Source organism: Pseudophryne corroboree, chromosome 11, assembly GCF_028390025.1.
Source record: "Pseudophryne corroboree isolate aPseCor3 chromosome 11, aPseCor3.hap2, whole genome shotgun sequence".
Taxonomy (NCBI): Eukaryota; Metazoa; Chordata; class Amphibia; order Anura; family Myobatrachidae; genus Pseudophryne; species Pseudophryne corroboree.
The window spans coordinates 209507916-209534769 of record NC_086454.1 but is presented as its reverse complement, the minus strand read 5'-3'; the positions used below and the strand labels follow the sequence as shown (position 1 = coordinate 209534769).

The following is a 26854-nucleotide window of genomic DNA, read 5'->3' as shown; positions in this document are numbered from 1 at the left end:
GGACACAGGACACTGGAATAAACAAGCTGGATGTAGGAACACATCAGAAGCAGGAAGATAGGCTCCACTGGAAGCTGATGACAGGGACCAGGAACAAGCTTGCAGGAAGCTAACCAAGAACTGGAACATACAGGTATCATCACAAACTTCTATCACCGGCGCTGGACTGCAGGGCTAGCTGGGTAATAAGGAAAGTATGCCCCAATCAGGATGGCTGAAAGCCAGGCACAAGGTAATGGCCAAAATACTGGCAGGTGAGGTTACACAGACAAGAGCCAGATTGCAGTACACAGACTCACCACGTAATGACCAAATATCTGACAGGTGAGGCTTAACACATAGAAAACAGTCTACAGTTACACAGACTCACCACCGGTGGCCAACTAGAGTCTTCTAAACAAGTACAAGAGAAATCCTGGCATGCAAACAGAACCATAAAATAAAATCCATGAACAGAAAGCGAACAGGAATGAACCACTGCCATGGCTCATAACATTTAGATTATGTATTGAAGTACCAATAACCTACTGAGACCTTGTCGCGGCCTATTACACTTAAAAAACAAATCCCAGGGCAACTTCCACACTAAAACCTTTAAGTCACATAGCAATATAGAGTACATTTGTCATAGAAGCAGATAGTAGGTACACTTTTAAATCTCCTCCACAACTTGCCTGTTGTAACTGCACTTAAATTATCATTCTACCTCAATATGACATATAGGTATCGTTTGTGCTCAGAATCACCAATTAGTGGGGAGTCTCACATAAAATGACACTTACTAATTAATCCATTCACGCGTTCACGTAACGGTATCTTTTGTGAGGCGGACACTTTTCATGGTTTTGTGTTTTGGTTTTGGATATGGATCCCCACTCCTGTTTTGGATCTTGATTGGTTTAGCCAAAAGCACCCTTTCGGGTTTTGGTTTTGGATCTGGATGATTTTTGGGAAAAAACTATAAAACCACCTAAAATGATAGAATTTGGTGGTAATTTTCATCCTACGGTATTATTAACCTCAATAACATTAATTTACACTCATTTCCAGTCTATTCTGAATACCTCATACCTCACAATATTGTTTTTAGGCCAATAGGTTGCACTAAATTAGCTGGATGACTAAACTAAGCAACACAAGTGGGCGGAACAAACACCGGGCCCATCTAGGAGTGGCACTGCAGTGGCAGGCAGGATGGCAGTTTTAAAAACTAGGCCCCAAAGAGCACATAATGCAAAGAAAAAATAAGAGGTGCAACGAGGTAGCTGGATGACTAAGCTAAGCGACACAAGTGGTCGGCACAAACACCTGGCCCATCAAGGAGTGGCACGTCAGTGGCAGGCAGGATGGCAGTTTTAAAAACTAGGCCCCAAAGAGCACATAATGCAAAGAAAAAAAAGAGATGCAAGATGGAATTGTACTTGGGCCCTCCCACATACCCTTATGGTGTATAAACAGGACATGCACACTTTAACAAACCAATAATTTCAGCGACAGGGTCTGCAACACAACTGTGGCTGCAATGATTGGTTTGTTTCAGCCCCCACAAAAAAAGAAGCAATTAATCCCCGCACCAAAAAAGAAGCAATTAATCTCCTTGCACAAACTGGCTCTACAGAGGCAAGATGTCGTCCTCATCCTCGTCCTCCGATTCCTCACTCCTTTCACTGTGTACATCCTCCTCCTCACAGAGTATTAATTCATCCCCACAGGAATCCACCATCACAAGTCCCTGTGTACTTTCTGTAGGCAATTGCTGGTAAAGGTCTTCCCAGAGGAATTTATAATTCATTTTGATGAACATCATCTTCTCCATATTTTGTGGAAGTAACCTCCTACGCTGATCGCTGATAAGGTTACCGGCTGCACTAAACACTCTTTCGGAGTACACACTGGAGGAGGGGCAATTTAGGTAAAATAAAGCCAGTTTGTGCAAGGGCCTCCAAATTGCCACTTTTTCCTGCCAGTATACATACGGACTGTCTGACATGCCTACTTGGATGCTGTCACTCATATAATCCTCCACCATTCTTTCAATGGTGACAGCATCATATGCAGTGAGAGTAGACATGTCAGTAATCATTGCAGCTAATTCAGTCCGGACCAGATGTCAACACTTGCTGCTGCCTGCCCTCCATCACTGCCAGCGGATGGGCTAGGAAATGTTATCCTTTTCCTCGCACCCCCAGTTGCGGGAGAAAATGAAGGAGGAGTTGTTGACGGGCCACGTTCCGCTTGAGTTGACAAATTTCTCACCAGCAGGTCTTTGAACCACTGCAGACAAGTGTCTGCGAGAAAGACAGATACAACGTAGGCTTTAAACCTAGGATCGAAAACGGTGGCCAAAATGTAGTGCTCTGATTTCAACCGACTGACCACCCTTGAATCCTGGTAAAGTGAATGAAGGGCTCCATCCACAAGTCCTACATACTTAGGAGAATAGCTCCGTATTATCTCCTCCTTCCAGCTACTTCTGCAAAAGCCTGATGAGGGGAATGACCTGACTCAAGCTGGCAGTGTCTGAACTGACTTTACGTGTGGCAAGTTCGAGGGGTCAGAGAACCTTGCACAACACGGAAATCATTCTCCATTGCGCTTGAGTCAGGTGCATTCCCCTTCCTTTGTATATTGTAGGTGGATGTATAGGCTTGAATGGCCTTTTGCTGCTCCTCCATCTTCTGAAGTATATAGAGTGTTGAATTCCACCTCGTTACCACCTCTTGCTTCAGGTGATGGCAGGGCAGGTTCAGGAGTCTTTGCTGGCGCTCCAGTCTTCGGTACGGAGTGGCTAAATGTCGAAAAATGGCCCACAATTTTCGGGCCATCGACAGCGTCTCCTGCACGCCCCTGTCATTTAAAAAAAAAAATCTGTACCACCAAATAAATTCTATGTGCAAAACATGGGACGTGCTGGAATTTTCCCAGATGTAATGCCGCACAATATTGGTGGTGTTGTCCGATATCACAAATGAGAAAGCAAAGGTTTTTGATCCTGCACAGACCTAGATTCAAAAATACATAGTAAATTATCTGAGAGCCAGAAATGGACAATAATATTTAGAAATTCCTGTCTGTCCGTATGGCGGTGCGCCCAGATTCATAAAAGGCAAGCAAAGGTATATGTACAAGGAGAAAAAGTATGTCTCTTGTTTGGGCGCACTCTTATTATATGTGCTTAAATGATGGTCAGTAAGTGATGAGCCTAAAACTTAATAATGTCGTCTTTAGCTTGTACTCTTTTCCACACATAAGAACTCAAAACAAGATAAATTCAACATGAGTAGCCATGATTATATAGTACGGGAAATATGTCTGGAAGAAAAACATTTTTTGTTTCAAAATAATGTGTGAAATGTTCAGATCTTAATTATACCTGGATAATTGCATATCGGAAAGGTAGCTACATCTCAAGCTGCCTCCGTCTGCCAAAGATCTGTACAAACTTTGTTTGTATTAATGCGGCCCTAAATAGGGTTAAATTAGTGAGTGGGAGAACCCACACACTGTTTAACAATTCTAATAGTTTGCCACTATCATTGATAAGTAAATCGTAACAATTGGAGATTAAAGGAGTAGTAGGATTAAGTATAAGTGGTGATACTGCTGTTGGCGTTATTACCATAGGGAAATCTTCCTACTTCACCGGGTATTCCCTAGCAGTCACCTGTCTAGGTACTGACCCAGCCCACCTCCGTTTAGCTTCCAAGATCGGACGAGATTGGGCGTGAACGTAGGGGTATGGTCGTAGAGAGAACTTGCCCTACATCACCAATGAGAGTGCACCGAAACGGAAGGATTGATTCCTTCTCGGGAGAAAAAATAATAATAAGACTGTAATATAAAATTGGGTGGGTAACGGTAGACGGATAAGTGTGAATCTGCTGTCCACGTTAGACTGGCGAGACGTGTACCTGAGGGGACACGTCCGCCAGAATCGTGGATGAGAGTTCACAGAAGGAAGAAAAGTAGGAACATAGTGAAAGAATTTAAGAAGTATTGTGAGGACAGTTGATTAGATGCTCTAGGTCTCCTTTCGGTCACCTGTATTGTTTCAATATAGTGAGTCTTGGTGACGGTAAAAGGTATCATGCAGGTACCACAGAAAAGGAGGAAAAAACGATGAATGTAATCATGATGACCATACACAGACCAACAAATTCATATAATTGGTGCTAAATCCGCTGAATACGGGGTTATGTATGTTTAACACATCCTATTAAAGAACCCGAAAACTGGTATCATAACCTGAAAAAAATCTAGATGGTCACTTATGACAGTGGCAAAGTATATTACTGTTAGTAACGGTTATTGCTTGTATTTACACAAGATAGTAAGTGAGACTGATGAATTGTCACCAATCAAACAATCCCCTTGGTGACAAGTCCTCAAAGGGACAAACACATAGAATATGCCTTTGAAGCGCTGCCTAGAGCAGGCTACTTGCAGAATCAAACAAAATCAATCCCTGTGATCATGAATATATGCAGAGATATTGTTGCTTAATATGCATAAACAAAAGAATTGAGCGGAGGATCAAACAAAATCAATCCCTGTGATCATGAATATATGCAGAGATATTGTTGCTTTATATGCATAAACAAAAGAATTGAGCGGAGGATCAAACAAAATCAATCCCTGTGATCATGAATATATACAGAGATATTAATGCTTAATATGCATAAACAAAAGAATTAAGCGGATATACTGTGCTCATTCTCTAGGAGCATAAACTATGTAAATAGCAACAATGTTTTCTGAGACACACAATGTAATTGGCTGAGGCGTAAGGGTTTGAGCCAGTTAAGACAGAATTTTTTTTATAGATTTAACCTCTTCAGCCAGTGAACAGGCAGTGTGCCCGAAGAAAGAGCGGGGTCACCAATTATCCACCCCTATCACAAGGTTATGTCACCAGGTTACATCACAATTTGCTTGCATAGTGGAGTGCATGTACATGCAACACGGTCTACCTTGAAAATATTGAACTAAGGCAGAAATGCTTAATCAAAAAGGGCAGAGAATATCACCCAGAAAAAAATCGATATGTCCTGTGACTTTAAATCAGCCAACAGGCGGTGTGCCCGCTAAGAAAGCGGGGAACAAATTAATTAAATACGCTCCCCTATCATAGGGTTCTGTAGCAGTTAACATTTATGTTGGAAAGTACCCACATGAAATACAGTTGGCCAATATTAGGCTACTACATTCAGGTAGGGCATTAAATATCACCCATTCTAGTGTCAGACAGGCAAAGTGCCCACAATATCACCCATTCAGATGTCAGACAGGAGAGGTGCCCACTAGAAAAACGCGTTTCACCCGGTCACGGGCTTGTTCACTTTCATTCTGAGCAGCTCCTAAGAGTCAGAGGCCTGAGTATTTAATGGAACCTGTAATTGATGTCAGCCAATGACTGGTCCTGAGGGCGGGGTTACACTGAGCAGGTAGTCTTATCAGCGACCTTGTAGTTTGGGGGAGGACTAACTGTTATCACTAGATTTGCCAAAGTAGGGCGGAAGTTGTACTTATCACCTCCGCCCTCACTGTGTGGCTGTGATGTGGCCCGGGAGAGTGACTCGTAGTTACTGTCCCGCTGTGCGGGCTTAGGATAGACTGGAAAGGACCCAGGTTACTGGCGCCTGGATTGTAGTCATCCGGGTGGGGGCCGCGATCGGCGGTGTGCGCTGGTGAAAGTGTATGGGCGGAAGTTGTTACCTAAGCCTCCGCCCATACCAAACACCAGCGGGTTGCTATGGTGCTTGTGACGCGCTTCGGTGATAAGTGGGCGGAAGCTGTAATTCTCTGAGGGCGGAAGTGGTCAGTTGAGCTTCCGCCCAAATCGGCTGGGCACAGTGAGGTTGCTAGGATACACTCGTGGATCGGACAACAATGGAAGGGGGAGAGCGGCCAAGATGCTCCGCCCACCTCCTGTCTATACTGTATTGGCAGATTATAATTGAGTCTATATTTAAATGTGAGGGGAAATGCAATTAAACGGTGGCGCCCATGTTAATTCTGGGGAATGGGGAATAAAAATAAATTTAAATATCAAGAATAATGATAAAAAATAATGAACATAAAAAATAAAATAAATAAATATATATAATAAGATAAAACTGTAATAAAGGAGGTTTGAAAAGCATCAGAGTGGGGAAGAGAGGGAGAAGGGGAAGGAGGAGGGGGAAGGGGAATAGTTGGGAAAATAAAGATAAAATGAAGAAAAAATGTGGGAGAAATGAATGTTAATGTGAATAATTGGGATGAGTATAACTGGGTGAGATACAGTGTTCACCTGGGTTGGCATACCCAGGAAACTACCTGTATTTGTGGAGCATAACAGTACTTGGTATGCATGATTTTAATAGGGTGTATGCCTGTACAAATAGTGCCTTGTGGTGGTACGGAGTAGGTTAGAAAGTATATGAAATTAGTTGGACTGGGGGAGAAAAGGAGGAAATGTACTGTTGTGAATAGGAGTGTGTGAATCAAAGGTGACCGAAAGGAGACCTAGAGCATCTAATCAACTGTCCTCACAATACTTCTTAAATTCTTACACTACGTTCCTACTTTTCTTCCTTCTGTGAACTCTCATCCACGATTCTGGCGGACGTGTCCCCTCAGGTACACGTCTCGCCAGTCTAACGTGGACAGCAGATTCACACTTATCCGTCTACCGTTACCCACCCAATTTTATATTACAGTCTTATTATTATTTTTTCTCCCGAGAAGGAATCAATCCTTCCGTTTCGGTGCACTCTCATTGGTGATGTAGGGCAAGTTCTCTCTACGACCATACCCCTACGTTCACGCCCAATCTCGTCCGATCTTGGAAGCTAAACGGAGGTGGGCTGGGTCAGTACCTAGACAGGTGACTGCTAGGGAATACCCGGTGAAGTAGGAAGATTTCCCTATGGTAATAACGCCAACAGCAGTATCACCACTTATACTTAATCCTACTACTCCTTTAATCTCCAATTGTTACGATTTACTTATCAATGATAGTGGCAAACTATTAGAATTGTTAAACAGTGTGTGGGTTCTCCCACTCACTAATTTAACCCTATTTAGGGCCGCATTAATACAAACAAAGTTTGTACAGATCTTTGGCAGACGGAGGCAGCTTGAGATGTAGCTACCTTTCCGATATGCAATTATCCAGGTATAATTAAGATCTGAACATTTCACACATTATTTTGAAACAAAAAATGTTTTTCTTCCAGACATATTTCCCGTACTATATAATCATGGCTACTCATGTTGAATTTATCTTGTTTTGAGTTCTTATGTGTGGAAAAGAGTACAAGCTAAAGACGACATTATTAAGTTTTAGGCTCATCACTTACTGACCATCATTTAAGAAAATATAATAAGAGTGCGCCCAAACAAGAGTCATACTTTTTCTCCTTGTACATATACGATATCACAAATGCCCAGGAGAGTCTAAGTGGGGTAAGCCATTGTGCGATGATGTCCCTCAGTTTCTGTAAGAGGTTGTCAGCGGTGTGCCTCTTACGGAAAGCTGTGACACACAGCGTAGCCTGCCTAGGAATGAGTTAGCGTTTGTGAGATTCTGCTACTGGTGCCGCTTCTGTTGTTGCTGCGAGATGCAATACATCTACCCAGTGGGCTGTCACAGTCATGTAGTCCTTAATTTGCCCTGCTCCACTTGTCCACATGTCTGTGGTTAAGTGGACACTGGATACAACAACCGCATTTTTAAGGACAATGAGGAAACTTTTCTTAATGCATTCGGCCAGCCACTCCCCCATTTCTCCAGACACTCCCGCGTTTTTCCCTGACACGCCTGTGTGTTTTAGCACACTCCCGGAAAACGCTCAGTTACCTCCCAGAAACGCCCCTTTCCTGTCAATAATTTACCGATCAGCAGTGCGACTGAAAAGCGTCGTACGAACACCAGCAAATCTGCAAAGTTTTTAGTTAAATAACTTAGCGCATGCATGCTGCATACCATGCGCATGCGCATTTAGCAGCAAATCGCAGCATAGCGAAAATCGTCAATGAGCAAAAAAACTCGGACTGACCCCCCTTATAATGTCTGGGAATCACTTTCCTAGTCAGTGGCGTAACTAGAAATTTTTCTCCCCCAAGCCAAAAAATTCTTCGGCGCCCCCCCCCCATCCCCCATAATTGGCACTATTAAAAGGGATAAATGTGCGCGCGCCGCAAAATAGGGTGTGTAGCTTCGTTGGGATGGGCGTGGCTTCACATAAAGGGGCGTGGCATTGCAGGAAAAGACTACGTTATACCCTAGTTTTCCAACCTGCACGCCCAGACGTTAGCCACCACGGGAAAGAAAAATAATCCTGATTCATGCCCCTTACAATATTTGTAATTTTTCCTCCTTATAGTAATGCCCAGTATACATTATGCCACATACTGCAATGGCCCTTAGACATTATGCCACACACAATAATGCACATGACACAATATGCACACACCATAATGCCCCCGACACATTATGCCACACACCGTAATGCCTCCGACACATTATGACAGGAATCGCAATGCCCGTTATACATTATGCTACACACTGCAATGCCCCTGATACATTATACCACATACCACAATGCCCGGGATATAGTATACAACACTCTGTAATGCCTGACACATACCGCAATGCCCGTTATACCCTATGCCACACACCGCAATGCCCGTTATACATTATGCCACACTGCAATGACCCTGAGACATTATACCACATACCACAATGCCCGTGATATAGTATGCAACACACCGTAATGCCTGTGACACATTATGACACACACCGCAATGTCCGTGATACATTATGCCACACACCGTAATGCCCACACATTAAGTCCTACAGTAAAGCTTCTAATTACTTTTAAATTACCTGCTCGTTGCCAGGGGTTTCATGCACTGGGTGTCATGCTCGTTGCCAGGGGTTTCATGCACTGGGTGTCATGCTCGTTGCCAGGGGTTTCATGCTCTTGGTTCCATGCACGGTGCCAGGGGTTTTCATGCTCAGGGTGTCATGCTCGTTGCCAGGGGTATCATGCACTGGGTGTCATGCTCATTGCCAGGTGTTTCATGCACTGGGTGTCGTGCTCGTTGCCAGGGGTTTCATGCACTGGGTGTCATGCTCATTGCTAGGAGGTAGTGCTTGCTGCTAGGGCTGTGCTCCCAGTGCCACATATGCCCCCAGTGCCAGATATTCCCCCTCAGTGCCACATATGCCCCCAGTGCCAGATATTCCCCCCAGTGCCAGATATTCCCCCACATTGCCACATATGCCCCCAGTGCAAGATATTCCTCCCCAGTGCCACATATGCCCCCAGTGCCAGATATTCCCCCCCAGTGCCACATATTCCCCCACAGTGCCACATATGCCCCCAGTGCAAGATATTCCTCCCCAGTACCACATATGCTCCCAGTGCCAGATCCCCCCCCCCAGTGCCACATATGCCCCCCAGTGCCAGATATTCTCCCCCAGTGCCATATATGCCGCCGCCGCTGGTTTGTTCTGGAGAGACACGGAGGGCACAGCGCGCGCCTCTCCTGTGTCCCCTCCTGCATCCCCTCCTGCATCTCCGGCAGCCGCGGGTCTAATAGAGGAAGTGCCGGTTCGTGGGCCAATCAGAGCTCACGAACGGCACTTCCTTTATTAGACCCGCGGCCGCCGGAGATGCAGGAGGGGACACAGGAGAGGCGCGCGCTGTGCCCTCCGTGTCCCTCCTTACAGCAGGGAGGGTTAGTAGGAGCAGATTGACATGCGGACGCTTGTCCGCATGTCAATCTGCGCTAAATCAGTGGTGCCCCCGCAGCCCCTCGCCCCCAAGCCACCGCGAGGGCTGCGGGGGCAGTAGTTACGCCACTGTTCCTAGTGAAGTGGGATCTAGATGGGATTTGGTACCAGGGAAACACAGTAGGTCCATCTGCTGTCTAAATCCCACTGCAATAATCGCAGTTACCAAACACACATATAACACCAGCATAGTTGTTATGGCCTCAGTAATCCGCTTTGTAATAGGGTGACTGCTGTCATATTTCATCTTCCTCACAAAGGACTGTTGGATAGTCAATTGCTTAGTTTAAGTAGTGCAAGTGGTCTCCCGACTTCCCCTCTGGAATGACGATCGACTCCCAGCAGCACCAACAGCAGCAGCAGGATTATCCGGAGGAATCCCGATTAGGAGAGGACTCGTCAGTCATGCCAGTGGCATGGCCTGCAGGAATACTTACAGTACGTTCCTGACTGAAAAGGAAATTGACGTTGAGGGAGTTGGTGGTGTGGTTTACAGGAGCTTGGGTACAAGAGGAAGAAGGGATTTATTTGTCAGTGGACTGCTTACGCTCTTGCCCAAAGTTTCTGAACCTGACAATGACTTCTGATGAATGCTCTGCAGGTGACGTATAAGTGAGTATGTTCCTAGGTGGTTAACATCCTTACCCCTAATTATTACAGGTTGACAAAGGCAAGACATTGCTTGACACCTGTTGTCCGGATTTATGGAGAAATAATTTCACACCGAAGATGTGGCTTTTTTGGTATTTTGCCCAGGCATGACAATGGGCTTTCTCATCCCACGGACAACAGTTGTCTCCACTGGTGCTTTATTAAAACAAACCACATCACCATCAAAATCCTCATCGTCAACTTCCTCCTCAGCGCCAGCTACACCTATATCCTCCTCATCCTTGTGTATGTCTACAGTGACAAATTCAAACTCAATATCAGCAACTGGACTGATGGTGCTCTTCCCAGCACTTGCAGGGGGCATGCAAATGGTGGTAGGAGCCTCTTCTTTCCATACAGTCTTGGGAAGGTCAGGCCTAGGCATCGCAACCGCAGACATACTTGGAATCTCCTTGGGGATTTGTGATATCTCTGAACGCACAGTTGATTTTTCCTGTGCTTTAACAAGCTTAATTTTTTACATTTTTCGAGAGGGAGGAGGGCTTCCATCCGCATGAGAAGCTGAACCACCAGTCGTGAACATAGGCTAAGGCTTTAGCCTTTCCTTGCCACTTCGTGTAGTGAATGGCATATTGCCAATTTTACATGTCTCGTCAGATAATTTATTTTTTCCCCTGATTATTAATTCTTGCGTCTTGGATTTTACATGCCCTCTATAACATTGGGCATCGGCCTTAGCAGACGACGCTGATGAAATTGCATATTTAATGTCATGACTGGTGGCAGCAGCAGCTTCAGCACTAGTACTAGGAACTGGAAGTGGTTCCTGATCTTCCACTATTTTTTCCTCCAAATTGTTGTTCTCCATTTCACAGGACAGCACCCCTTTATTATTACAGCACACAGAACAGTGCCCCTTTATTTTCACAGCACCCCTGTATTCTTGCAGCATACAGGACCAGTGTAATATTATTTGAACTGCAGCACCCCTAGATTTTACAGCATACAGAAGCAGTGTGCTTTTAACTTTTAACAACTGCACCCCTGAATTTTTACAAGATAAAGGGCCAGTGTAATGTTATTTGAAAAGCAGCACCTCTATATTTTACAGCATACAGGAGCAGTGTGCTTGTAATTTTTAATGACTGCACCCCTGAATTTTTACAACATACAGGGCCAGTGTACTGTTATTTGAATAGCAGCACCCCTATATTTTACAACATACAGGAGCAGTGCGCTTGTAATTGTTAATAACTGCACCCCTGAAGTTTTACAACATACCGGGCCAGTGTACTGTTATTTTAACTGCAGCACCCCTATATTTCACAGCATACAGGAGTACTGTGCTTGTAATGTTTAACAACTGCACCCCAGAAGTTTTACAGCATACAGTGCCAGTGAAATTTTATTTGAACTGTAGATCCCCTATATTTTACAGCATACACGAGCAGTGTGCTTGTAATTTTTTAAACCTGCACCCCTGAATTTTTACAACATACAGGGCCAGTGTAATGTTATTTAAACAGCAGCATCCCTATATTTTACAGCATACAGGAGCAGTGTGCTTTTATTTGTTAACAACTGCACCCCTGAAAGTTTATAACATACAGGGCTAGCTGCACCCCTATATTTTACAGCATACAGGAGGAGGACAGTGCCCCTGCACCCCGTACAACACAGTGACAGCAACACCCATATATAGCTGCAGCACCCAGCCGTAACAGCACATGAAACACCAGTGACAGCCAAGACAGTCAGGACAGCACCCCTAACACAGCACAGGTACAGTACAGTGACTGCAGCAGCACCGCTACAGAGCAAACACTAACCCCAGCCGATGTCACCACCCACAGAGAGAGACATAGGTCTGTCTCCCTCACTCTCCAAGTCCGGAGTGAAAATGGCAGTGACATGCGGCTGTTTATATGGGATCCAAAACCCGTGAGATTCCGACAGTGGATGATGATGCTTTGCCTCGTTCTGGTCTCCTAGTCTGGCGGGAAGTCCCGAGCCGGATTCGGATCTGGGCTTGGAGCGTGAAGTTTTTGTGGGGATTCGGTTCTTTGGGAATAGAACCCGCTCATCTCTAATATATATATACAGTATATGTGTATATTGTGACAAGAAATCCAACACTCACTATTACAGCACAGACAGGTTACAGCTTCAGACAACACTGTGACTGGCTGGACTGATGCAGCATAAGACACTGACTACACTGGACTGGACTGATCAGCACAACACAGCACTAGACTCGCCACCCCACTTTCCCACCCCCACACAGACACTGAGGACGGAGACACGTCCTCTCACTACGCTCTCCGAGACTGGAGTGAAAATGGCCGCGACACGCGGCTCCTTATATGGAATCCAAATCCTGCGAGAATCCAACAGCGGGATGATGACGTTTTGCCTCGTTTGGGTTTCCAAGTCAGGCGGGAAAACCCGAGCCTGACTCGGAACCAGACTCGAATGGTGAAGTTCGGTACGGTTTGGTTCTCTGAGAACCGAACCCGCTCATGTCTAATAAAAACAGGCATATTTGCCCAAAAATAGTGTAGTCGCACTTTTCTGAATTACCATTTTTACTCAGAATATAAATACATTCTACTACTGTTTTGGTACATACCATTTCCTGATAAATCCAAGGTGCTGACTGCATTAACATCAAATATCATGTCTTGTATCACTTGGCCTCCTGATGAACAGAGCTTAAAAAAAAAAAAAAATTATTATAGTCCACCTCATTGAACCACGTGGTCTCACAATATTTGGTGCACTAATTGGTAAAGTAAAACTTTGTTCTCATCATTTGTGATAAGCCCTCAAATATTAGGATTCCTTATCGCGGCAATTCACAGCAATATGGAAACTGTGTTGTCCAGATATACTGATGAGTCACCAGCACAGTGACTTTGATAATGTAATCATATTGCTCCCTCCTTTGCTCCCTCAACTGTGCATGTGCTTACAATTCACAGAGGCATATCTCTGTACGATGGACACCACCATCCATTTAGCCTCCATGCACCAGGTATGCATTTAAGCCCCTGTGTATTGCAGACAACATACCCTCACAAGTTCCGGGACATACTGTATACAGGCAGACCAAGCCAGGTAATTCAATTACAGTGGAACATGGAAAACTTAACTGTTGCAATGCTGAAAAAATAGGACTTAATTAATGATGGGCTTTTCTGAAATGCCAAACTTTGCAGAGCATTATTGGCAGATCACAAGTGTCAGCCACGGATATACCCAAAGTTTCATTTTATTTTTTTTATTTTGTTTTTAAGACATAGGAATTTGTGCAACCATACTTGGTATTATCCACAAACAGTGGTGGCTCCAGAGAAAAGGCTGCAGGTCAGTTCAAATTTGAAATAGGGGAGCCACACCAACTGTCACCAACTGCCATTTTAAAATGACTCACTGGCAGTTGGAGTGGCTCCCCTATTTGAATTTTTAACCGTGCTGCAGCCCCACCTCTGGAGCCACTCCTGTCCCCAAAGTAAGGAGTTCATGCCTACATTTCCCACTAAATGACTCATCAGCATTACAAACTTTGGGACTAATTCTAAGTAGTACACATATAGTACAGTACTGCAGACACATACAGGACAGTACCAATTTGTGCAGCTTGTGCATGCACCATTGAAAGATTCACAAACTGCACATGCTTCTCACTATGCATATGCACGTGGACAGAGAATGAAAGAATGGAACTATCTGATCCATCCATTGACAGATCACTCTTTAAATGAAATGGGTATTACTAGGCAGTGTACATGCAGTTGCACACAACTGATTCCATGGGGGATGTAGTTAATATACCGGCTGTCAGGATCACAGCGTTCGGGATCCCAGTACAAGCCACCACCCGAGGGAGAATAGAACCCGTGGCAAGCACAGCTCTCCACCGGCCCCGAAGCGTCTCAAGTGCAGATGCCCTCACTGCTGGAATTATGGCTGTCGGAAAGCCGCTGTCAGAATCCTGAAAGCCAGCATCCCGTCAACCGGCATATCGTATCCAACCCTGGGTAACATGAGACAAGGGATGAGAGTGTAATCCTGCCACTGTATAAATCATTGGTACGGCCGAACCTGGAATATTGTGTACAGTTCTGGGCACCACACTGTAAAAAAGATATCTTGGAACTCGAAAGGGTTAAGGAGTTAGAGGCACTGAATTATGAGGAAAGACTTACAAGGTTAGATATGTTTACACTGGAAATGAGGTGGCTGAGAGGGGACATTATTAATATTTATAAATACATTAAGGGACAATACAAGGACTTATCAGACGATCTGTTTATCAAAAAAAATGACATGAGGACATCCCCTGAGGTTAGAAGAAAAAAAATGTCATACACAACGGAGGAAAGGGTTCTTCGCAGTAAGAGCAGTAAATAAGATTTTAAACCTACCGGTAAATCTTTTTCTCCTAGCCCATAGAGGATGCTGGGGACTCCGTAAGGACCATGGGGTATAGACGGGCTCCGCAGGAGACATGGGCACTACAAAGAACTTTTAGTATGGGTGTGCACTGGCTCCACCCTCTATGCCCCTCCTCCAGACCTCAGTTAGAGAACTGTGCCCAGAGGAGATGGACAATATGAGGAAAGGATTTTGTTAATCTAAGTGCAAGATTCATACCAGCCCACACCAACCATACCATATAACCTGGAATATACACAACCAGTCAACAGTATGAACAAAAAACAGCATCAGTCAAAAACCGATTCCAACTGCAACATAACCCTTATGAAAGCAACAACTATATACAAGTCTTGCAGATTTAGTCCGCACTGGGACGGGCGCCCAGCATCCTCTACGGACTAGGAGAAAAAGATTTACCAGTAAGTTTAAAATCTTATTTTCTCTTACGTCCGAGAGGATGCTGGGGACTCCGTAAGGACCATGGGGTTTATACCAAAGCTCCAAACCGGGCGGGAGAGTGCGGATGACTCTACAGCACCGACTGAGCCAACGCAAGGTCCTCCTCAGCCAGGGTATCAAACTTGTAGAATTTAGCAAAAGTGTTTGAACCCGACCAAGTTGCTGCTCGGCAAAGCTGTAATGCCGAGATGCCACGGGCAGCCGCCCAAGAAGAGCCCACTTTCCTAGTGGAATGGGCCTTTACAGAATTTGGTAAAGGTAATCCAGCCGTAGAATGAGCCTGCTGAATTGTGTTACAGATCTAGCGAGCAATAGTCTGCTTAGAAGCAGGAGCGCCAACCTTGTTGGCTGCATACAGGACAAACAGAGCCTCTGTTTTCCTAATCCTAGCCGTCCTGGCTACATAAATCTTTAAGGCTCTGACCACAGCCAGGGACTTGGAGTCCTCCTAGTCCTCCGTAGCCACAGGCACCACAATAGTTTGGTTCATGTGAAAAGAAGAAACCACCTTAGGCAAAAATTGAGGACGTGTCCTCAACTCAGCTCTATCCACATGGAAAATTAAATAGGGGCTCTTGTGGGACAAGGCCACCAATTCGGACACCCGCCTTGCAGATGCCAAGGCCAATAATATGACCACCTTCCACGTGAGAAATTTTAATTCAACTGTTTGAAGAGATTCAAACCAGTGAGACTTCAGAAAGTTTAAGACCACGTTAAGGTCCCACAGTGCCACTGGGGGCACAAAGGGAGACTGGATGTGCAGCACTCCCTTCACAAACGTTTGGACTTCTGGGAGAGAAGCTAATTCCCTCTGAAAGAAGATAGATAAGGCCGAAATCTGTACCGTAATGGAGCCTAACTTCAGGCCCATATCCACTCCTGTCTGTAAAAAGTGGAGAAATCAGCCCAGATGGAAATCTTCCGTAGGATCATTCTTGGCTTCACACCAAGAAACATATTTCCTACAAATACGGTGATAATGCTTTGCCGTCACCTCTTTTCTAGCCTTTAGTAGAGTAGGGATGACCTCCTCCAGAATACCTTTTTCAGCTAGGATTCGGTGCTCAACCGCCATGCCGTCAAACGTAACCGCGGTAAGTCTTGGAACACACATGGCCCCTGCTGGAACAGGTCCTCTCTGAGAGGAAGAGGCCACGGATCTTCTGTGAGCATTTCCTGAAGATCTGAGTACCAGGCCCTTCGAGGCCAATCTGGAACAATAAGTATTGCCTGCACTCTCCTTTGCGTTATGAGTCTCAACATTTTTGAGATGAGAGGAAGAGGAGGAAACACATAGACCGACCGAAACACCCATGGTGTCACTAGGGCATCTACTGCTACTGCCGGAGGGTCCCGTGACCTGGCACAATACCGTTGAAGCTTCGTGTTGAGGCATGACGCCATCATGTCTATTTGAGGAATTCCCCAAAGACTTGTTATCTCTGCAAAAACTTCTTGATGAAGTCCCCACTCTCCTGGATGGAGATCGTGTCTGCTGAGGAAATCTGCTTCCCAGTTGTCCACTCCCAGAATGAAGACAGCTGACAGAGCGTTTACGTGATTTTCCGCCCAGCAAAGAATCCTGGTGGCTCCCGCCATCGCCACTCTACTCCTTGTCTCACCTTGGCGGTTTACATGAGCCACGGCTGTGACGTTGTCTGATTGAATCAGAACCGGGAGGCCCCGAAGATGATTCTCTGCTTGTCGTAGGCCGTTGTATATGGCCCTCAAGTCCAGTATGTTGATGTGTAGACAAGCCTCCTGGCTTGACCATAGTCCCTGAAAATTTCTTCCTTGTGTGACTGCTCCCCATCCTCGGAAGCTTGCGTCCGTGGTCACCAGAACCCAGTCTTGAATGCCGAACCTGTGACCCTCTAGGAGGTGGGCACTCTGCAGCCACCACAGAAGAGACACCCTGGCCCTGGGGGACAGGCTTATTTTCTGATGAATTTGAAGATGGGACCCGGACCACTTATCCAGAAGGTCCAACTGAAATGTCCTCGCATGAAACCTGCCGAAGGGGATGGCCTCGTAGGTTGTCACCATTTTTCCCAGTACTCGAGTGCATTGATGGACTGACACTCTTTTCGGTTTTAACAGGTCTCTGACCATGTTCTGGAGTTCCTGGGCTTTTTCCATCGGGAGAAAAACCCTCTTTTGTTCCGTATCCAGAATCATGCCTAGGAATGATAACCGAGTCGTTGGAACCAATTGTGACTTTGGCAGATTGAGAATGCAACCGTGCTGTTGGAGCACTTTCAAGGAGAGCGACATGCTCTCCAGCAGTTTGCCTCTCGATCTCGCCTTTATCAGGAGATCATCCAAGTATGGGATAATTGTTACTCCCTGCCTGCGCAGGAGCACCATCATCTCTGCCATTACCTTGGTGAAAATCCTCGGGGCCGTGGAAAGCCCAAACGGCAACATCTGAAACTGGTAATGACAGTCCTGTACAGCGAATCTCAGGTATTCCTGATGAGGAGGGTATATGGGGACATGAAGGTATGCATCCTTTATGTCTAGTGACACCATAAAATCCCCCCCTTCCAGGCTGGATATGACCACTCGGAGCGATTCCATCTTGAATTTGAACTTTTTTAAGTACAGGTTTAGGGATTTCAGATTTAAAATGGGTCTGACCGAACCATCCGGCTTCGGGACCACAAACAGGGTTGAATAATACCCTTTTCCCTGTTGAACCAGGGGAACCTTGACCACCACTTGCTGTTGACACAGCTTTTGAATTGCAGCTAACACCACCTCCCTTTCCGGTGGTGAAGCTGGCAAGGCCGACTTGAAAAATTGGCTGGGGGGGCACCTCTTCGAATTCCAGCTTGTAGCCCTGGGAAACAATTTCGATTGCCCAAGGATCCATTTCTGAAAGAATCCAGATTTGGCTGAAAAGTCAAAGACGTGCCCCCACCGGTGCGGACTCCCTTAGGGGAGCCCCAGCGTCGTGCGGTGGATTTTTTAGAAGCCGGGGAGGATTTTTGCTCCTGGGAGCTAGCCAACGCAGGTGTTCTTTTCCCTTTACCCTTACCTCTGGCAAGGAAAGAGGAGCCCCGACCTCTTCTGGCCTTATGCGACCGAAAGGAATGCATCTGATACTGTGGAGTTTTCTTTTGCTCTTGGGGAACAAAAGGTAAAAATTTAGATTTACCCGCGGTAGCTGTGGAAACCAGGTCCGCGAGCCCCTCCCCAAACAACACTTCACCCTTGTAAGGTAAAACCTCCATATGTTTCTTGGAGTCTGCATTACCCGTCCATTGGCGGGTCCATAGAGCTTGCCTCGCAGAAATAGCCATCGCATTGGCTCTGGAACCCAGCAGCCCAACGTCTCTTTGAGCGTCCCTCATAAATAAGACTGCGTCTTTAATGTGGGCTAATGTTAATAAAATGGTATCCCTGTCTAGGGTATCAATGCCCTCTGACAAGGTATCTGTCCATGCTGCAACTGCGCTACATACCCATGCCGATGCTATTGCCGGTCTGAGCAAAACACCTGTATACGCATAAATAAACTTTAAAGTAATCTCCTGTCTGCGATCAGTAGGATCCTTGAGGGCTGCCGTGTCTGGAGACGGTAGCTCTACCTTCTTGGACAGGCGCGTCAAAGCCTTGTCCACCCTGGGAGAGGATTCCCAACGCACCCTGTCCTGAGCAGGGAAAGGATATGCTATAAGAATCCTTTTAGGAATCTGCAGTTTTTTATCTGGAGTTTCCCAAGCTTTTTCAAACAACTCGTTCAGCTCATGAGAAGGGGGAAAGGTTACCTCAGGTTTCTTCTCCTTATACATGTGCACCCTTGTGTCAGGGACAGAGGGGTCATACGTGATATGAAAAACCTCTTTCACTGCAATAATCATACACTGAATACCCTTTGCCACCCTTGGGTGCAATCTTGCATCATCATAATCGACACTGGAATCAGAATCCGTGTCGGTATCAGTGTCAGCTATTTGGGATAGGGGATGTTTTTGAGACCCCGACGGGCCCTGTGACCCAGCCCAATCCGTGGATTGACCCCCAGCTTTTTCCCTGGACTCTGCCAGGTCCAGTCTGTTATGTAATAAGGCCACACTTGCATTTAACAAATGCCACATGTCCATCCATTCATGAGTCAGCGTTGCCGACGGAGACACACCACCCATTCACACCACCTCCTCCTTGGACGAGCCTTCCGCCTCAGACATGCCGACATGCACGTACCGACACCCCCCCACACACAGGGATATATCTATAAGGGGACAATTCCCCAACAAGGCCCTTTGGAGAGACAGAGAGAGAGTATGCCAGCACACACCCAGCGCCTACAGATACTGGAAAATAACCCATATAGCGCTTTTATCACCAATCAATGTGTAATACACTCACTGCGCCTTGAAAATGCCCCCCCCCCCCCACGCCCCCTCTTTTCCAGCCCTCTGTCACCGAGTTCAGCAGAAGAGAGTCCGGGGAGCCAGCTTCTCTGCAGCGTTCTGTGGAGAAAATGGCGCTGTTAGTGCTGAGGGATCAAGCCCCCCCCCTCCAGTGGTGGGCTTCGGTCCCGGCTCTGCGAGGAGGACAGCGGCGCGGCTCCGGGACGAACGGCGGGGTGAGACCAGCGTTCCGACTCCCTCTGGAGCTAATGGTGTCCAGTAGCCTAAGAAGCAGAGCCTATCGTTTAAGTAGGTCTGCTTCTCTCTCCTCAGTCCCATGATGCAGGGAGCCTGTTGCCAGTAGTGCTCCCTGAAAATAAAAAACCTAACAAAATTCTTTATTTAGAGAAACTCTGTAGAGCTCCTCTGTAATGCACCCTATCTCCTCTGGGCACAAAAACTAACTGAGGTCTGGAGGAGGGGCATAGAGGGAGGAGCCAGTGCACACCCATACTAAAAGTTCTTTGTAGTGCCCATGTCTCCTGCAGAGCCTGTCTATACCCCATGGTCCTTACCGAGTCCCCAGCATCTTCTAGGATGTAAGAGAAATTTGGAATTCTCTACCAAAGGAGGTAGTAATGATGGACTCACTAAAAAAGTTCAAAAATGGATTAGATAAATTCCTAACTGATAGAAATATCCAAGGTTACAGCATCTAAGTGATATATAATTTTCTATGGCAGGTTGAACTCGATGGACATTTTTGTCTTTTTTCAACCTCACTAACTATGTAACTATGTAACATGGAAGTGCAGTGAGACTGACTTCCATGGTCTGTTTGGCTGGGTACACACCTGACAGATATGTTGGTGGACCCACCATTGCACCAACCAAGTGGACGAACAAGGTAAGTGTACACATTTTGTGATCGGCAGCATGATGTCGGTCCTTGTCCTGCAGCTGGGCAGTCATTTGAATTTGCCTGCCCAGCTGTGACATTTGCCACTGCAGCAAGTGTATAGGTGGTTAGCAGATCGCCCGTACATATAGCACTATGCGCCAATATACAGTATCTGCAGATCTATTGGCCAGCAGCATCTGCAGTGCCAACTTGAAAAGCCTGTGAATGATGTCACTCACAGACACATTGCTGGTACACACCTGCTGATGCACCTAACGATTTATTGGCTGCACAACTATATGGCTGATATATCAGCCAGTGTGTATCCAGCATAAGGGTGTGTGGAGTGGACACAGATGAGACATCTGTTTCTGATGGTTGTTTACAAGCAGCATGGGGTGAGTATATAAGTGCTGATACTAATGATGATTGCTGAGCTCAAAAAAGCAGTGGGTGGTAGGGCGAGCCATCGACATGAAGACATGTATAGATGGGTGAATACTTGCATTAGTACAAGATAACAAGCAGGCTGACACAACCATATGGAAAAGTGGTTGTAGATGTATCTAACTTGGATTCAGGCCTTTGTGTATACTTTATGGGGATGAAGTAGAGAAAGGCCTACTGTAATTCCTGTGATTTGTGCCAGTGGTTTGGGTACCCCAGTGCTTGGGCTCCCCTTAGGTCCTTGCAAATAGTTGCAGAACCTTTCAAAATGTGGCCATTTACACAGTAGGTCCCCAACCTGTGCCTAGTAGATCAGGGAACAGATACATCCTCACCATTGTGTATTATGCCACCTGGTATCCAGTGGCTGCAGCTCTGTCTGACATCACTGCAGCAAAGGTAGCGGATGCTCTGCTAGGTATATTTATCATAGCAGGGTTCCCCAGTAAGATCCTAACTGAACAAACGGATGCAGTTCATGAATGATCTGTTTCAGTGTCTGCAAGGTGCAGAGTTAGGCGACTCTGTATGAAGCCTCATCACCCCCAAACTAATGGACTGTGTGTGAGGTTTAATGGAACTCTGAAGCAAATGCTATGTGTGGGCATTAAGTGACTTCAGAGTGGGGAACTGGGAGCAATGCCTGCAGCACCTCCTTTTTACATATCAAGAAGCACAGTAGCAGTCCACCAGTTTCTCACCCTTTGAGTTACTATATGGCTGCAGAGTCTGTGGACCCTTCAACCTGCTCTATGAGTCTTGGGAAAGGGAGCGGACTCACCAGTATGTTTCTGAGGGTTCACTACGATATGCCGGCGGTCGGGCTCCCGGCAACCAGCATAACGGTGCCGGGAGCCGGACCGCCGGCTTACCGACAGTGTGGCGAGCGCAAATGAGCCCCTTGCGGGCTCGCTGTGCTCACCATGCTACGGGCACGGTGGTGTGCTACGCGCGCCACGCTATTTTATTCTCCCTCCAGGGGGGTCGTGGACCCCCACGAGGGAGAATAAGTGTCGATATGCCGGCTGTCGGGATCCCGGCCCCGGTATACTGGGCGCTGGGATCCCGTCAGTCGGCATACTGAAGACCACCCGTTTCTGAGATGGAGTACATATTAAAGCTCAGGGATTGGTTAGAGAATCTCATGGGGCTTGTGCAAGTGAATGTGTAAAAGCACAAACCAAGCAGAAAACTTTGTAAGACCAGGTTTTTGAAGCAGGGCAGAAGGTGCTGGTTCTAGTGCACATGCATCAGAACAAAACCCAGACTGCCTGAGCAGCACTGTACAGGGTCTCAAAATGCCTAAGGGACATCAAATATGTGGTGTCATTTGACAGCGATGGTAGAAGGCAGCATACTTACCATGTAGATACTGTATGTTGAAGGCATACCACGAGCACATGAAGCCAGTAGCTGTCACGTGATACCAATGGAGGAACCAGGAAATGATCCACTTCTTGACCTCCCAGTTGATGCCAGTGGTAAGGGTATTATAGAGGAAGTAAGCTTGAGCAATGAACTTGGTAACCTCAAGAGTGAGCAGCTTGAGCCAATGCTGCTGCCTTTTAAAGTCCATTTCCGTATGAAGTCAGTCCTGACTTTCTTATGTGCATGCCACATGCACACTAGTCAGCATAGACTGATTTGGCAAACCACTTATCAGGTCCCACCAGAGATGAAGACAAGTATCTACATTGAGGTGCAGAAATGTTAGCGCTAGGCGTAATTAGCGGTCCAATGGTCCCTGGGCTACCTCCGTTGTATTGGTTCACAAGAAGGACTGGACAATTCCGTTTTAATGAGGTGAACACATCCAATGCCTAAACCTTACCCTGCGTTGATTTGTTCTTAGACAAGTTGGCAGTAGCAAAATACATCTCCACTTTTGACTTGGGAGGGAGTATTGGCTGATATTGATAAGCCTCAAGGCTCAAGAATGGTCAACCTTCATCACCTTATTTGGCTTCTTTGAGTTCAAGACCATGTAACTTGGGACAAAGAATGGACCAGTACTCTTCCAGAGCATGGTCGATGACATGCTGAAGGTGTTCAGAGATTTTACTTGGATGACATCACTGTCTTTAGCCAGACACTGGAAGATCACTTGAGGCATGTATGGATGGTGTTAGAGAGGATTTGGTAGGCAGGTTTGACCATCAGGACAGACAAATGCCAAATGGAGATGTCAAAGGTACAGTACCTGGGGCACCATGTGTGGGGGAGCTAAGATGAAGCCCAAACCAGTGAAGGAGGAAGCATTTGAGACTGGCCCCGGACTACAACCCAGAGACAGATCCTGTCCTTCTTAGGTGCAGAGTACTACAGACGCTTTGTCACTGACTTCAGTTCTGCGGCCAAACTCCTGACAGATATGATGAAAAAGAAAACACCCAAAGGTAGTCGGCTGTACACTTACATGTGAGTTGGCATTCCATTCATTGAAGATAGCTCTGGTGTAAGCTCCAGTGCTGATGGTGCCTGACTACAGTAAAATATTTGATGTAAAGACTGATGTATCACAGTACAGAATCGGAGCAGTACTGAGCTATGACGGGCTATATGGGCAGGAGTACCCTGTGGCCTGTTTGAGCAGGGTATTACTATGGTGGGAGTTGGGGTATGCCAAAATGATTGTCAATTTCAGTACCATTTCTGCAAGTAGACCCCCACAGTGGTAACTGACCCTCAACCTTTTGAGGGGCTGCAACTTACCTTGGAGAAAACTGACAGACTGTTGGACTTCAGGATGACTTTTGGACATGATTTATCAATGAGGAGAGGCCCACTGCAATATGAGTGAACTGTCTAGGCGAGTGGCGGAACTAGCGAGCGGTGGGCCCATGTGCGACAAAATGCTTTGCCACCCCCTCCCTCATCCCATCCAAGTCCACCCCCTCACCCCTGGAGAGGATCTGGTTAGGGGGACCTGCTCAGGGCCAGAGAAATGGATACCTAGCAACAGTGCCGTAACTAGACATTTTAGCACTGTGTGCAAGAAACGGCATCGGAGCCCCACCCCTGCATGCAAAACAGGGGCAGTGCGCGCCGTAGGCACGCGCAAAAATACATAGGGGCGTGGCTTCATGGGGAAGGGGTGTGAACACAAAATAATACCAATTCATAAAACGGTGCACAGTAGTCTCCATTATTCAAATTACGCCACACAGTAGCACCACTACACCAGGTAGAGACCCTTTTACACCTTACGGAGGACAGCATCCCCTTTTTACACATTACGGCAGACAGCGTGCCCTTTTTACACATAACGGCAGACAGCGTCCCCCTTTTTACACATAACGGCAGACAGCGTCCCCCTTTTTACACATAATGGCAGACTGCGTGCCCTTGTTACACATAGCGGCAGACAGCGTGCACTTTTTACACATAACGGCAGACAGCGTCCCCTTTTTACACATTACGGCAGACAGCGTCCCCCTTTTTACACATAACAGCATGCCCTTTTTACACATTACGGCAGACAGCGTGCCCTTTTTACACATTACGGCAGACAGCGTGCCCTTGTTACACATTACGGCAGACAGTGTCCCCTTCTTACACATTACGGCAGGCAGATTCCCCCTTTTTACACATTACGTCAGGCAGATTCCCCCTTTTTTACACATTACGGCAGACAGTCCCCTTTTTGCACATGAAGAAAGAAAGAGAAAGAAAGAAAGAAAGAAAGAAAGAAAGAAAGAAAGAAAGAAAGAAAGAAAGAAAGAATTCTTACTCTCTCCGCTGGCGCAGGCTCCTCCGTGCAGCTTCTCCAGAGATCCCGGGCAGGAGAGAAGGAGGAGGAGGGAGGTGGAGGAGGGAGCCGCAGCAGCGCTGTGTTATTGGAGGAGTCGCTGCTGCTGCTGTCCCTCTGCTTCACTATAGGCTGTTCTCCGCCGCTATGAATGCTGGGTTGCGCTTCACAGCGGCGAAAGACAGCCTATAGTGAAGCAGAGGGACAGCAGCAACGCCTCCACCAGTAACAAAGCACTGCTGCGGCTCCCTCCTCCACCTCCCTCCCCCTCCTTCTCCCCCCCTGTGCCGCTGCGCTGTTCTTCTCTCCTGTCTGGGTGGCTGTGTGCTGCGGGCAGCGGTTGCCCGCAGCACACAGCGGCATGTAATGAGTCAGTTTGACTCATTACATGCTTTGGGCCCCTGGACAGTGGCGGGCCCCAGTGCAACGCGCTGGTTGCACTGGCGGTAGTTCCGCCTCTGGTCTAGGCCACATCCAAAGCTCACCAGTTAGCTCCCATTAATCTCAAGAGACTGCATGACCAGGAGCCAAATCATTAGCACTTGGCCCACTGGTGGCCCACATGGATGGGGGAGGGGTGAGGAGTGTGGCCAGAACATGAACTTGTGGTGAGTTTGCCATTTATTTAAATGGACGCATCGATGCTAGGTGCCCTGTAAATGTACAGGGAATAATGTGTTTTAACATGTTATTTTCCGGACTCTATGCCTGATTATTGAATTGTATATTTAAATGTAAAGACTATACAGGAATGTAACATAAAATGTAACATAGAAATGTATAAGGTATTATGTTTCAGGAGGTTTGACATTTGGCTAAAAATTGCTCTCGAGACATTCTCGTATAGGGATTAATATAGTAGTGGTCTTGGCACCAGCAAGGGGGGTTGGTGGTGTCTGGACATTCACTTTCTTTGAAATGCCCTCCAGGGGATTTTATTGCGTCTCTATGTAACATTTCTAGTAGGGTTGGGGGAAGGCAATTTGTTTTCAAGAATTTCCTGTACATTTGTGAAAAGAAACAGTTAAATGCTAAATACAGTAAGACTGTTCTGGAAGACAGTTCAGTTCCATTGGAATGTAAGCTGTATTTAATTGTATTTTGTGAAATATTCTGATTAGTTAAGGAAACAGGAAACAGGGAATGGATTCACACCGTGTGTGGTACTGTGTGTTAGGATGGGACAAAAACAGTACATGTGAGCCTTAAGACAGAGATTCTCAAACATAGTCCTTAAGGCACCACAACGTTCCAGGTTTAAGTATATCCATGCTTGGCCACAGGTGACTTAATTAGTAATTTAGTTACCGTATATACTCGAGTATAAGCCGAGTTTTTCAGCACATTTTTTGTGCTGAAAAAGCACCCCTCGGCTTATACTCGAGTGATGCGCCCGGAGCCCTGTGCAGGAGCAGAGCACAGGAAGCAGCCGTGAGAGAAGGAGGAGGAGGAGAGAGGGGGACTCGGGAGCCGCAGCAGCGCACTGTAATTGGTGCATCGACCAGTGACGCTGCTGCAGCCATCCCTCTCCCTCTCCATGCTCACCGAAGTACTGCCGCGCCGCCCGCCTCCTCAGCCGCTGCGCTCTGTCCCAAGGCCAGCCACCGCTGCCCGCACCGCCTGCTGCTGCCTGCACTCGTGCCCCGTCATTGAAGGTTAGTAGAGACAGGCTGCGGGGTGGGGAGCGCGGGTGTGTCGGGGGGAGCGCGGGTGTGTCGTGGGGGGGGGGGGTAGTTGGGGGCTGGGCATATCTGGCACTGTGAGGGCATATGGTATCTGGCACTGTGGGGGCATATGATGCACTGTGGAGGCATATCTGGCACTATGAGGGCAAATATCTGGCACCATGGGGGCATATCTAGCACTGTGGGGGCATATCTGGCACTATGAGGGCATATCTGGCACTGGAGGCATATGTAGCACTGTGGGGGCATATCTGGCACTATGAGGGCAAATATCTGGCACCATGGGGGCATATCTAGCACTGTGGGGGCATATCTGGCACTATGAGGGCATATCTGGCACTGGGGGCATATGTAGCACTGTGGGGGCATATCTGGCACTATGAGGGCATATCTGGCACTGTGGGAGCATATCTGGCA

General features: G+C 46.8%; 1 protein-coding gene and 2 pseudogenes across 1 annotated transcript in view; 1 reads left to right on the top strand and 2 right to left on the bottom strand.

The window, feature by feature from the left end:
- Positions 1–26854, bottom strand: part of LOC134969339 (capping protein, Arp2/3 and myosin-I linker protein 3-like) — a 1162896-nt gene that overhangs the window by 375230 nt on the left and 760812 nt on the right. Inside the window, exon 14 of the mRNA XM_063945252.1 lies at positions 13026–13107. Within this exon, the coding sequence (XP_063801322.1) occupies positions 13026–13107 (82 nt within the window). The remainder of the gene's footprint in view (positions 1–13025; positions 13108–26854) is intronic.
- On the bottom strand, positions 3632–3750 carry LOC134971512 (5S ribosomal RNA; annotated as a pseudogene).
- Positions 6783–6901, top strand: LOC134971511 (5S ribosomal RNA; annotated as a pseudogene).